This window comes from Numida meleagris, chromosome 16 (genome assembly GCF_002078875.1).
Source record: "Numida meleagris isolate 19003 breed g44 Domestic line chromosome 16, NumMel1.0, whole genome shotgun sequence".
NCBI classification, from domain to species: Eukaryota; Metazoa; Chordata; class Aves; order Galliformes; family Numididae; genus Numida; species Numida meleagris.
Window position 1 is genome coordinate 1,130,316 of NC_034424.1, and position 12,158 is coordinate 1,142,473.

General features: G+C 57.8%; 1 protein-coding gene and 1 long non-coding RNA gene across 9 annotated transcripts in view; one reads left to right on the top strand and one right to left on the bottom strand.

The window, feature by feature from the left end:
* On the top strand, nucleotides 2,361-6,033 carry LOC110406773. 2 transcript variants are annotated; one of them, XR_002443566.1, is made up of 4 exons: nucleotides 2,361-3,167; nucleotides 3,284-3,362; nucleotides 3,570-4,016; nucleotides 4,590-6,033. It is a non-coding gene; the product is annotated as an uncharacterized LOC110406773 (long non-coding RNA). The 2 variants fall into 2 exon arrangements; XR_002443565.1 differs by having other exon boundaries at nucleotides 3,582-4,016.
* RGS3 (regulator of G protein signaling 3) overlaps nucleotides 6,168-12,158 on the bottom strand; it is a 68,036-nt gene continuing 62,045 nt past the window's right edge. For 5 of the 7 annotated variants that reach the window (XM_021413652.1, XM_021413654.1, XM_021413653.1 and 2 more), the window contains 5 exons: nucleotides 11,491-11,564; nucleotides 8,808-8,909; nucleotides 8,070-8,131; nucleotides 7,325-7,491; nucleotides 6,168-7,248 (listed from right to left, as the gene is read on the bottom strand). In XM_021413652.1, coding sequence (XP_021269327.1) covers nucleotides 7,063-7,248; nucleotides 7,325-7,491; nucleotides 8,070-8,131; nucleotides 8,808-8,909; nucleotides 11,491-11,564 — 591 coding nt within the window. In that variant the 3' untranslated portion in view covers nucleotides 6,168-7,062. Of the gene's footprint in view, nucleotides 7,249-7,324; nucleotides 7,492-8,069; nucleotides 8,132-8,807; nucleotides 8,910-9,017; nucleotides 10,632-10,694; nucleotides 10,863-11,490; nucleotides 11,565-12,158 lie in introns of those variants that run through there. The other 2 variants (XM_021413658.1, XM_021413657.1) reach the window with 2 other exon arrangements.

Genomic DNA, 12,158 nt, shown 5'->3' on the forward strand with positions numbered 1-12,158 from the left:
TCCCTTCCAACGTAAGCCATTCTGTGATTCTATGATCCTGGAGGCTGAGAGCCCATGTGTGCAGGCTGAGATGCAGGAGGAGGTGGACAAGGACAGCAGGGTGTGCCAGACAGAGTGAAGAGGTGGAGATCTGCATGCTCTGGGCAAGGGGAATATGTCTGAATGAGGTCTCCTACATTTCCAGCAAACATTCATCCCTCTGAAGTGCTCCTCTGCAGAGCGGCCAGTGCCCTTGAAGCCTTTGTGGCTGCAGTGATGGACCAGCAGGTCTAAGATGGGACCCCTCTGGATCTTCAAGCAATGGCCCTGAGGCTGCTCCTCAGCCTCATCACTGCATGGAAGGGAAAGAGGAGAGTAAAGAGACTGCCTCAAGCAATATCAGTCTGCAACCACACTTCAAAGCCTCCGTGCATCCTGAAAATATCCGCATGACCCAGAACATCATCCAGATTTACTGTGAACACACTGGGTTGACCCTCAGCTGGTGGGAAGCACATGCAGAGTGGTGATGAGTGTTCCTGGGAAATAACATCCCCAACACGCGGACACCTGGCAGCAGATGAGTGCTGGTACAGCAGAACCCACTATGCTCACTGCCGGAGTCAATTCCTGGGCTGTAATGAGGCTGCGGTAATTAGAGTGTCCATAATTCTCATCTAATTAATGCTGTACTAGTGCTTCAGGAACTACTACTTTATGGCTTAGCCATAAAAGTTGACACTCTGCTGAAACGTGATTTGTGATGTCTCCCATTCTATTTCCTTCCATTCTATTTGCTTTAGGAAAGACTAGCTGCATTAACTTATCAGACTTCCTACCTGTAACAACGTTTTTGTTCCTTGAAAAATAATCTAGTTAATTAAGTCAATTATTGGTGTTCAAATGGCAGAACAAATGAAACGTGTTGGGCAATATCTGCAATAGCCACCCAGGATCCCCATCCCATTCCTGGTCCCTGCACAGGTATCAGGGTGCGGCACAGGCTTTAGAATCGTAGAATCATTAAGGTTGGAAAGACCACTCAGATCATATAGTCCAACCCCAACCCATCCCCCCTATGCCCACTGACCACGTCCCTCAGTGCCACATCTCCCCTCTTCTTGATCACCACAGGGAGGGTGACACCAACACCCCGCTGGGCAGCCTCTGCCAATACCTCACTACTCTTTCTGAGAATAAATTTTTCCTCCTATCCAACCTGAACCTCCCCTGCCGCATCTCAGGGCTAGGTGGCTGGCAGATCTGTTGGGCCAAAAATGGTATTAAAAATTAGTACTGGAAAACAAGGTAATGTGAGGATTGAAATTTTTGAGTTACCTCCTATGGAGATGAGCTCTCCCCACCAATGGACAGGGCAGAGACGTCACCTTGTGCTCCATGTCACATCCCACAGCCAAATGCAGGCTCTCAGCAGGCCAATTTTTGGCACTCAGCTCTCATCTTTTACCCAGAACCTAATGGCTTCAGAGTTGGTCAGAGGGCAAAAGGAAGGAGCTCTCCCCTTGGCTCGGTCTCATGAGGATATAGGCCTTCTGCACCTCCACCACATGTCATGGAAGACCCATGTCCACCAGCAAAGTGAGGGGCAGACTCCTTTGTGCGCTGGGTTGATCTCCAGTCCAACCCTCCTCAGACCAGGAATATCATCAATACCCGTCAGGTCAGACATGAATTTGTCTGGGCAAATCTTCATTATATATATATATATATTATATATGGAGACCTGTGTATCTTTGGAGATCTCTGTTTTTTCCTGATGTCCAACCTGAAGGCCTAAAAGTTGTTACACATTGTGGCTGTTGCCGCTTATTTTGTCACCTTGTGCTACCAAGAAGAATTTGGCTCCATCACTTTTGTAGTTATCTTTCCCAAATCAGTGTTGTCTTCTTGCCCCCAGACTAGACCAGCCCAGCTCTCTCTATCTGTGCACACAGGTCCTGTGCCCCAGATCTATGCCCATCTCAGTATGACCATCTCAGTAGGAACCTTGCCAGCTCTCCACATCCTTCTTGGAGCGGACAGGGCACAAAATCAGACACAGCAGTCCAAACAGCTGGGGACAAGCACTGGAGCGGCATCAAAGAGCAGGCCAGTGTTTGTTCTGCTTTGCTGATCAGCTTCACTGCGTGCAGCCGTTTGCTGCAGAGCTGGGCCAGGTTTGTCTGACCGGTCACCACCATCCCTGGTGCCACGTGCAGGAGGTTTCACCCACTTTTCTTTGTCTAGAAATGCTGCAAGGCATTAGGGAGAGCAGAGCTGCTGCACCAATAGACTGACGCACTGACGCACAGCCTACGTGGAACTTTCCATTAGAAACACGTGCATGCTTCTAAAATAATTACCCTATTAGTTCAGGAAGGGACAAGAAATGACTTACACATGGCTCCCACGTAAACACTCCATCCCTGGTCCCCACCTGCTCCTGCCTGGCTCTTTCCCCTTCTTCCCCCTCTCCCACCTTCCTCTTCCTCTGCCAAAGGATGAAGGCTTGGGACTGGGGGAAGGGGGCTGGCTGTTTGCAAGCTGGGGATCCCATTTGTCACCCCCAGCTTTCCCCATGCATAACTCAGTGGTCACTGGAGTGGGGTAGGGATGCTGGTGGTGAGTCACCCTGCGAAGATCCTCCCCATGCCACGGGTCTGCTCAGCTACAAGGGGATGTGTACTTCACCCTTTCCTCCAGCCCTCCCCAGTGCCTCCAGGCAAGCTGAGAGTCGGCATTGTTGGCCTTCCTCCCCCGGCACCAGGGAATGTGTGAGCTGGACAGGCTGAGTAAAAATGACCTAATGCAGAAAAGAATTAGAAAATGAGCAATGAGAGAGGGTTATAACAATGCTTCCCGTATGAGTTAGCAGCACCCAGGGGACTCCCACAGCCGCTGGATTTCCTGTCCTGGCAGCAGCCCAGTCTGGCTTATTTTGCTTCCTTGACAGACAGCATCTGAGTCTGTTTTTATTTTTACTTCAGAAGTGTGTTATTTTCTCCTTTTTTGCTCCCCCAGATTTCTGCAGGAGTGACACCACAAGTGCCAGTCCCGGAGCACAGCGGGACTTGTCCTCCCAGACCCAAGGCAAGGACGTATACCTGGGGGGCATCACTGCATGATGCTCCCCTGGGCAGGATGAAACCCCACAAAGGGCAGCCCTGAGCCCCCCGGGGTCACAGCTGGTAAGGACACAACCACTTCAATGCATCCCTGCATTCCCCCCATCCCAGCAGAAGCAAAAGTCCCTGGACAAACCCAGACTGACCGGGCAATCAAAGACTGGGTGCTCCTACAACAGGTCCCCAGTCACTTTCCAGGGAGCTCAGCTACCCAAGAAAGAGGAATTTGATGTGGTCTCCATCCACCTACATCACTTGGTGAGCACAGCTAAGTGGCTCGCACAGAAGGTCAGCTGTTTCACCAGGGCAGGGGAATTCTTGCGTCTGCAGATTCAGTATCTAGCTGATGGGTTATGTTTAGTCTATGGCTGTAAAGTAGCCTTGTTTCTATTCTGAGAATATTTGTCTAATCAGGGGTCCAAGGAATTATTCAGCTCAGTAGAAAGCTATGTTTATTTGGATAAGTTTATGCTCCAGGATGGGCGCCTTGGAGAAGCCCAAGAAAGGCTGAGCAGTGCCGGAGTGTCCTGGGACACAGCGCACACCTGTGAGGAAGGCAAACGCTTCAGTGATTCTGCAGAAATAAGAGAAGGGCTCCGTGCTCACGGCTGCGGGCAGCTCTGAAGTGGGGCTCACGTGCAACCTGGTGCTGCTCAGCACAAAGCACTCCTTGTTCCCAGGTGCTGGGCTGCTCCTTTGGGTGCTGCTGTAAGGCGGACACATGGCTTAGTGCCTGCTCCCAATAAGCCTTCATCCATCACATACTCATCAGCTGAAAATATTTCCATTTTCTATTTTCAGAATGTCATTTGTAGATCACAGATGACCCCAACACTCTTCTCTGGCAGCCTCTGCTGATGAAGCACCGAGCTGCGGGGCATTTGAAGGGCGAGGACACATCACCTGCAATAGGTAAACCTGATTTCAGTTCACCCCAGCCTCCTCATCCCTAGCAGTGTGGGGAAACCACAGCAATAAACCCATGACTTCAGGACATTTTCATCAGCCATCGTCACCTTTTTCACCTATGCAGTCTGCACGTTTTTTTGAACCCAACAAGATGACTGCTCCCATTTTCCCACTGAAATCATTTCCCCATGGCCCTTTGCCTCATTGTTGCCTTTGTCCTGGTGAGCTCCACCCCACCAAGGCGCCGAGGGCACCCACGCCAGGCAGACTTCCCCCTGTTTGTACACCACAAACACAGCTGAGTTGTGACTACCAGCAACTGAGCAACCACAGGTTTTATCTCCAAGATAAATCCCTGCTATCTGCTGAGATAAGGCCCGCTATAGCATCCCCTCATTTGGGGAGGGAGCAGATTCCCCACTGGGAATTCGCCTGCGGCAGCTATGTCCACAGAACCCACAGTGCTCTGGGCCCTGGCAATAGGATTTTTCTCCCCACGACCATCCCCAACCAGGTGACATCCATAACAGCCCCATCCATGAGCTGACGTCCCCCACCTCATCCCATCCCCACCAGCTGCTCCAGGTTTCCCACACCCTTCATATCAGGGCATGAAGTCCTGGGGCAATGGCACGGTGAGGACGAAGCTGGAGCTGCAGTGTCACCACGGGGTCTTCTGAGATGCATCCTTTCACTGGAGGGCAAGCAGAGGGCAGTGCCATTTCCAGGAGAACAAAGGAGACACACCTGATATCTCCACCTCCCACCCGAGCCCAGCTTCTCCTGGAGATCAGCACATCTCTGAAGCATGTGGGGACGGTGTTTGCGGAGTGACTCACACAACCCTGACGTGCTGGTAATAAATTCTGTTACAGCAATAACCAAACTTCTATTGCTATTGCAGGGCTATTTCTGTCTTCTCCAGGGAGTGATCCCAGGTGCCCACATCTCCGTCTTTCACACGCTGCCGCCTCTGTCCCCACCGTGACTGTCTGAGGCAGCTGGGAGGTGGTGATGTGAACCTTGGCACCAGGTCCCTGCCCCGTGTGTCCCAGCGCTGCCCCAGCCCTCGCTGCCCGCCCTGAGGGATGGGCTCACATCCCGCACTCAACAAACAGGGTTGTGATGTTGGGTGCCCCTGGGCATCACCCAGCCATGGGAAGGGATGCGCAGGGCTCATGGCACCCTTGGCAGCAAGAAGGCAGCACGAGGTTACACAAAATCCCTCATGGAGACCCCTGAAGCCCAGGAGAAAGGAGAGGATAGGAAGGCTCTTGGGATGGGGAGGAAGAGGAGGGTCCAGCTTGGAAGTACCTTTGCTCTACAGGAGATTTGGGCACAGGGTGTTTCCTGGGGCTGTGTGGACATCCTGGGCCATACATTGGGGCTTAAAAGAGCCAGGACAACCTGCCTGGTCAGTGGGGACCAGGGGCACCCCTACACCAGATGGGGCTGGCAGAGCTCACAAGGACACTGTGCTGAGCCACCGGGTGCCAGCAACTCCAGGGATGGTGACCAGGGAAGGGCTGTACCTGCCATGGGGAGCTGTGCCCGTGGGTTAGGGGGCAGCCATGCCACCCCCCTCCCACTGCCAGCAGCTCCCACACCACACAGAGGGACAGCTTCGTGAGCCAGCGGCACTGCATGGCCCCATGGTGCCATGAGAACACCGAGCCACCCAAACCCGACCACAAGCAGCCCCAGGGACAGGCACGAGACATCTCAACCACTGAATGCACGGGAGCCAGCCCCTACAAAGCATTTTCCCCACAGCCCCCAGCTGTGCCTGGTCGAGCCGTGCAGCCAGGACCTGACACAGCAACACTGGGCTTTTTGCTGCTCCTTTTGACATGTCCCATGGGGACACGCTGATACACGAGGTCACCCACATCTCTGGGCACTTCCTCATTCACAGGCCCCTGCCCCGCTGGGTATGCACAGCAAATGCTGTCCCTGGGAACAGTCTCATTTTGGGCAAAACTCTCTGTGTTTCTGGCCTCAGCCTTTAACCTAGGAGCATCTGGCAGCTGCTGCAGCGTGCAAGACAGCTCAGCATTTCGTGGGACCAGGTTTTCCCATCTTTAGTCATGTTTACGCTCCTCCAGCTCCACCAGCGCAGAGAAACATGCCACGAAGAAAAGGCTACAAGAAATTACATTATCCTTTTATTTACCTATGACCATGACAATGTATTTTTGCTAGCTGCAGAGATGCTTCGCACTGTAAACTGGGCGCCCGGACGCATGCAGTCCGTCCGGCTCCGCCGCGTTCAGCAACAGCCCCGCGTCTCCAAACGCAGTGTTGTTATCCAGAGCAGGGAGAGCACCGATTCCCAGAGCTGCTTATCTCCACCAGCAAGCCCTCCGTCGTCAGGGCAGGATATGTACACCCAGGCTCCCCCAGCGCTGCTAGGGAATGCGTTTTTGTTTTTTTTTTTTCCTTTTCTTTGTCAGATAAAACCTGCAGACTTAGAAAATGTTGCACGCACTCATAAAAGAGATGGCATCCACTCCACGGGAGAACGCCGCCGCGACACGCACAACTATTGCACTTGTAAATTGGGAACAAGGGTTTCCTATAATACAGCGATGCGTCCAGCGAGAGGAGGTCAATAAATAAACCAGGAATGAGGGGAGCGAGAAGCTCCTGCGGGATGGCTGCTTCAGGGCAGGGATGCACAGCGGCACCGCGGGGCTGGGTCAGGTCAGCAGTCCTTTGTTCCAGGGATGATGCCCACATCGGTGCTGCTTGGGGAAAAACCAGAGCCCTGCGTAAAAGCCTTCCTCCTCCTCGCCGGGTCGGGATGAAGCGTCGCCATCCAGCGATGCTCGCAGCTCAGGTTCACAGTAGTCATGCAGGAGCTCCCTCCTGGCTGACATCCGCCCCGACGGCGTCGTACCAGCGATGGCGAGACGGGGCGATGGAGCAGTACCAGCCTGCTTGGCGCCGGTGCCCCCACTGCCCCACACCCGGGGGGCACGGCCGGCCGCAGCGAGGTCCCCACCGCCGGTTCCATGTAAACACGCAGCTCCCAGTCTGCCCCAGTGCCCTACAGCGGGGAGCTGGCTTTCTTCTGGTGGATGATGTCCAAGTACAAGTCAGAGCGGAGGAAGCGGGGGTACGAGTCCTTCTCCATCAGCCCGTAAATCCTCTTCTGTGCGAGGTCGAAGCAGCCGCGGGTGATGTTCTGCAGGTTCTCCTTGGTGTGCTCCCGTGTGTAGGAGTCCAGGTTCACCTGTGGGCAGAGAGAGCGGTGAGCGGCCCCATGGGACCACGGCACAGAGTTGGCTCCGGGCAGGAGCCGGCCTCACCTCCTTGCAGGACTGGATGGCAATGTACTCTGCAAAGATCTTCTTGGCCTTGGAGACCATCTTGGACTGGGATTTGATCTTCTTGTACTCCTCGCATGCCAGCCAGAACTCCAGGTTCTCCTCACTGAACTCAGTGCGCAGGAAGGCCCTGAAGGCCGCGAGCCCATCTGTGGGGACAGACACAGCTCTACTCCTGGACAGACACACGACTCTATCAAACCCCAAATCCCCACCGTGTCACTCCCTAGAAGTCCCCTATGAACAGCAGCGGTGCAGGTGGCGATACCCGGCCTGGCAGCACCAACATGAACCACACGTGTGCTTATTGGCTGGTTCTCAGCCATCTGAGCTCGCAAGGGGAAGCTCAGCATGGATTGGGTGCAGTGACAGGGACGGGATCCCCATGGGGACATACGCACAACATGTTGTGCACAGATGTGGTGCATGGTAGGGCAAGGAGAGCAGCAGTGCAAAGCAGATCCTGCCCTGCAGACACAAGGCAGGCAGGGGATCCTGCCTTTCCCTCCCGAATTGGAGTGGGGCCACATCCTGAGCCCTCCCTGGCTCTCACAGCAAAGCTCCCCCCCAGAGCTTGGCAGAGGAAAAACAAGTACAGGGAAAGGATGCTCCATTCCGTCTCCATTCTCCCCAGGAGACACCAGAACTTAAGAAATAACAGTGCTCCCCATGCACACGCCTGGACATTCCCCAGTTGCAGAGACAAAACAGAGGGGCAGACACTCACATTTGTGCAGCAGCAGCTTCTCCAGGGACTCCCCCCACTTGAGAGCTTCCTCGGGCGCAGGCCTGTGGGATAAGGGCAGTCGTTAGCAGAGCAAAGCGGCAAAAGCCACAGCTGCTGCCTGCCACCACGCAGCCGCCCCAGGGGAAGAACGCTTCCAGCAGCAGCGACATCACCGTGCACCCTGGGGTGGCTGCACCACCACCAACCCCCACACCAGCACCCACAGTGCTGTGCTGGCTCTGCCGGAATGAATGCTCCGTGCTTAGGGTGGCAGGAAGAAAACCTGAGGTAAGGGAGGGCTGTGCGTGCTGCTGCCTCCGAGCCAGCACTGGAAAAATCCCAGGCAGCGCCCGGGGGCTGTGGGATTTTGGGGTGCCCCAATGAAGCCACAGGGCGTGCGGCCGGGCAGCGCTCATCCCAGCTCCTGGAGCACCTCCAGAGCCGAGCGGTTTCCCAAAGCATCCTCTGTCCGGCTGACGGTGCCATGCAGAGGCACTGGGAGAAAGCAGGGAAATTTCCAGTCCTGAGTGCTGCGGTGCCGCCGGCACAGGGCAGGGAGCTCCTGGGGCAGCGTTCAGACGAAAAATGAACTCAACACAGCTCAGCTCCGAGAGCTGTCTGCCCACAGCCTCCCCAGCTCGGTGACCCAGCATCCCCGGAGGCGGCACCGAGCCCGGAAAGAGCTCACCCCCAAACCCCACGCATCGGAGCCCCACGCCGCCCGCCCGCAGCACCTACTTGAGCGACTTGAGCACTTTGTCCAGCTTGCCAGAGGGGTTGGCTCCCGGCGACTCGTTCCTCCGCCGGAAAATCCCCAGCCGGTTCTTCATGTCCTTGGCTCTGGAGGAGAAGAGCAAGGTTTAGGGGCGGGCAGGGCCGGAGGGGAGCAGCACCCGGAGGTGCGGGGTGCCACGGGGAGCCCCGTCCCGCTCGTCGCCCACCACCTACTCCTTCATGGTGTGCCGGCGCTGCAGGCTGCCGTTGTGCGGCCGCTGCACGCCCAGCAGCATCTCGGCGTGAAACTCCAAGGGCTGCGGTTTGGAGAGGTCACGGAAAAAGGGCATCGTTTGTCGGGACAGCTCCCGCACAGCCGGCACACGCGGCCCGGCACTGCGCTCTGCGGCTCCGCACCGCGCTCCGGGACAGCGCGGAAGTGGGAGGGCCGAGCGGAGCTGCGCGGCGTGGACGAGGTGTGGGTGAGGAGGGATGCGTGTCAGCCCCAGCGCCTGCTCGGGACGGCTCCGCCGTTGCTGGGGAAACTCGAGGAAAGGTGGAAAAAAGCATGGGAGAGGGCGGGGAGATGGGGCCTTTCAAGGGACGGCGGGGAAAGTCATCGCGGCGGGGATTTACGAGCGCTATTTATAGGGCGCTGGGGAATGCGGCGGAGCCGAGCGGGGCCGTGTCCCCTCCGCGGGGCTGCAGCTCTCCTGAGAGCCAGTGGGAATGGCAGCGCGGTGCCAGTCTGGGGTGGGCACGGCCATGGGGACATCTCCATAGCGGGATGGTTGGGACACGCTGGGAAACCCACGGCGATGGCATCCCACGGTGCCACCCCCCACGCGTGCCCACGCTGCTGTCCCTGGACAGACAGACAGATGCGCGTCCGTGCACGGCGCTCCCATCGCCCAGGAAGCTGCCATCGCACACAGCAGCGGTTCGGACAGCGCCCATGGGAAGGGCTCCAGTGGGCACCAGCGTGCCCCAATCCTGCCCGGCTCCCAGCGGGCAGCGGGAGGTGACGGGGCGAGGACGGGCGTGGGCGATGCTGACCTCTGGTGGCACAGCCCCTGCATGACACCGCGGTGGCTCAGGGCGCACCGAGAATGGTTGGGGACGCGGGGTGGCACGGCCACCTCCCGCAGGTCCCACGTCGCAGGGTGCTCGGAGGAGCCACCACTGCGCGTGGCTGTGAGCGGGGCTGGTTGGGGACACGAGGGACACGGAGGGGTTCAAGGTGTCCCCCGCTGTCCCCAGCTGCTGCCAGGCACTGGCGCTAACACAGCACTAACACAGGACCAACAGATCCAAGCGAGGAGCTCCAAACCCCACCTGCATCCCATCAGCGAGGCGCAAGCCGCCCCACACAGCTCCCAGCAACAATTTCAGCACTGTTCCCACTTTAGCGACGTGGCCACCGCAGCTGGGAGCCTGGGGAGGTGTGCAAAGCACTGAACAGTCCGTGTGTTTGTGTGCCTGCGTGTGTGTGTGCGTGCCCATGTGTCCATCTGTCCGTGCGAGGAAGCAGCGCACGTGGGCTGCACTCTGTGCACCCTCTGCACCCGCAGCTCCGCAGTGCGATGTCCAGCACCAGGTTTCCCGGCTGTCCCACAGCAGGAAGCAAAGCCCCAGAGGAGTTCCCAAACTTAAAACCTGCGAGATGCTGCGCTCTCACCGCTCTGCTTGCAAACAAACAGCAAGCAGCACACAACCTGGCTGCGCCCGCTGCGGGATGCACACAGCCCCCAGTAAGGTGCTGCCACAAAAATTCCCAACGCGTTGCTGGGTTCTACCTGGAGCCACCCCCATCAGCCGCCTGCAAGGCCTCGTCCAGCCCCATCTCCCCATGCCGCCTCCAAACCATCCCCAGCAGCGCGCATCGCCATCCCCACGGAAGCCCCCTCCTACCTTTCCAGGCACTTCTCAGAAAAATCCACCATGGTCAGGTGCATCGGGAGCAGCTGGCAGTGCCGAACCGCGGCCACTCTCCCCATAAATACCCCTTAGGCCGCCTGGCAGCCGGCCCCACAGCCAATCGCCGCCCGCTGCGATGCGCCGCGCTCCCACCGCCGTCCCAAGGTGAGCGGCACAAACCCTCCCCGCAGACCCCCCCCCCGCCGCCGCCCCAATTCCCCCGGCTCACGTGGGGGATGTCCCCGCTGCAGATGGCGAGGGATTGATTTTCATTTCAAGTGTTTGGAGAATGAAAAGAGCTATAAATAGGCGGCTGCGGCGGAGCGCGCGGGACAACAGTGCCACTCGCTGGCAGGCTGCACGCGGGGAGCCGCCGTCGAGATGCGGCCACGCTCAGCACCGCAGCCACGTGCAGCGCTCCGCCTGCCCCCACTCACGTGCACGGGGCAGTGCTGGGGCACAGCAATCCTGCCTTGCAAAACATGCTCCCAATGGCCCCACGGAGCTGCAGCTGTGCTCATGGCAAGTGAAAGCCATGGCCCCCCTGTCCTTGCCCAGACCGGCTGTGGGGCAACCCAAACCCTTAGCGCAGTGTCAGAGCTGCGGGCATCCCAGCCATCAGATTGCAGTGAACACGGTGATGCTCCCAGCTGGGCTGGGCAACATCCCCAGCGCTCATCCCACCCACCTCCCGACCACCACAAAGTCTGGGAGAATGGGGTACGGGTCCCCAGGGGCTCAGCCCTGGTGTTTCACAGATGGCAATATCGAACCACGGCGTGCCACTTACAGGCTCCTGCTCCTCTTCTTGCGGGAGGTCTCATCCCCCTCATCACAGCTGCACTCAGGGTCACCTCCGCTCAGCTGGGGGAAGAGAAAAGCAGTGTTTGCATCACTGTGCCGTGCATGCCCACACGCCACCAAGCAGCTCTGCCAGCGCCTCCTGAGGTCCCCGCGGAGCAGCTCCTTCCCCCAGCGGCTGCAGCAGAGCAGGGGCTGAAATCCTGCCCCTCCCCCTGCCCATGTCCTGGGGACACCCCACAGCTGGTGGCCTGGGGACCCCTCAGCTTCAAGGTGCTGACAACTTCCTGCAGGGACACCCACATCCTCCTTCCCAATGTTCCCATCTCAGCTATTCTAAGTGGGCACGGGGCTGGGGCACCCAAAATACTCCGGGAGTCTCCCAGCAGTCCCCAGGTGGGAAAAATCAGAGCAGAACTGAACCATAACATGGCAGCTTCTGGGAGCACCCAGGGGTTCCTATCCCCAACCTCCACCCTAGGGTGACCTGGGCAGCCCTGGGGACCTCGGAGGAACTGCGAGGTCAGGGTGTCACCAGCACAGCTCCTGAGCCACAAACCCCATGGCCAGGCATGGGGACCCTGTGGGCCACCTTTGCTCAGGGGTTTGGCTACCTCACTGAGCACAGCTGGAAGGGGGCTCATGGCCAACCCCACA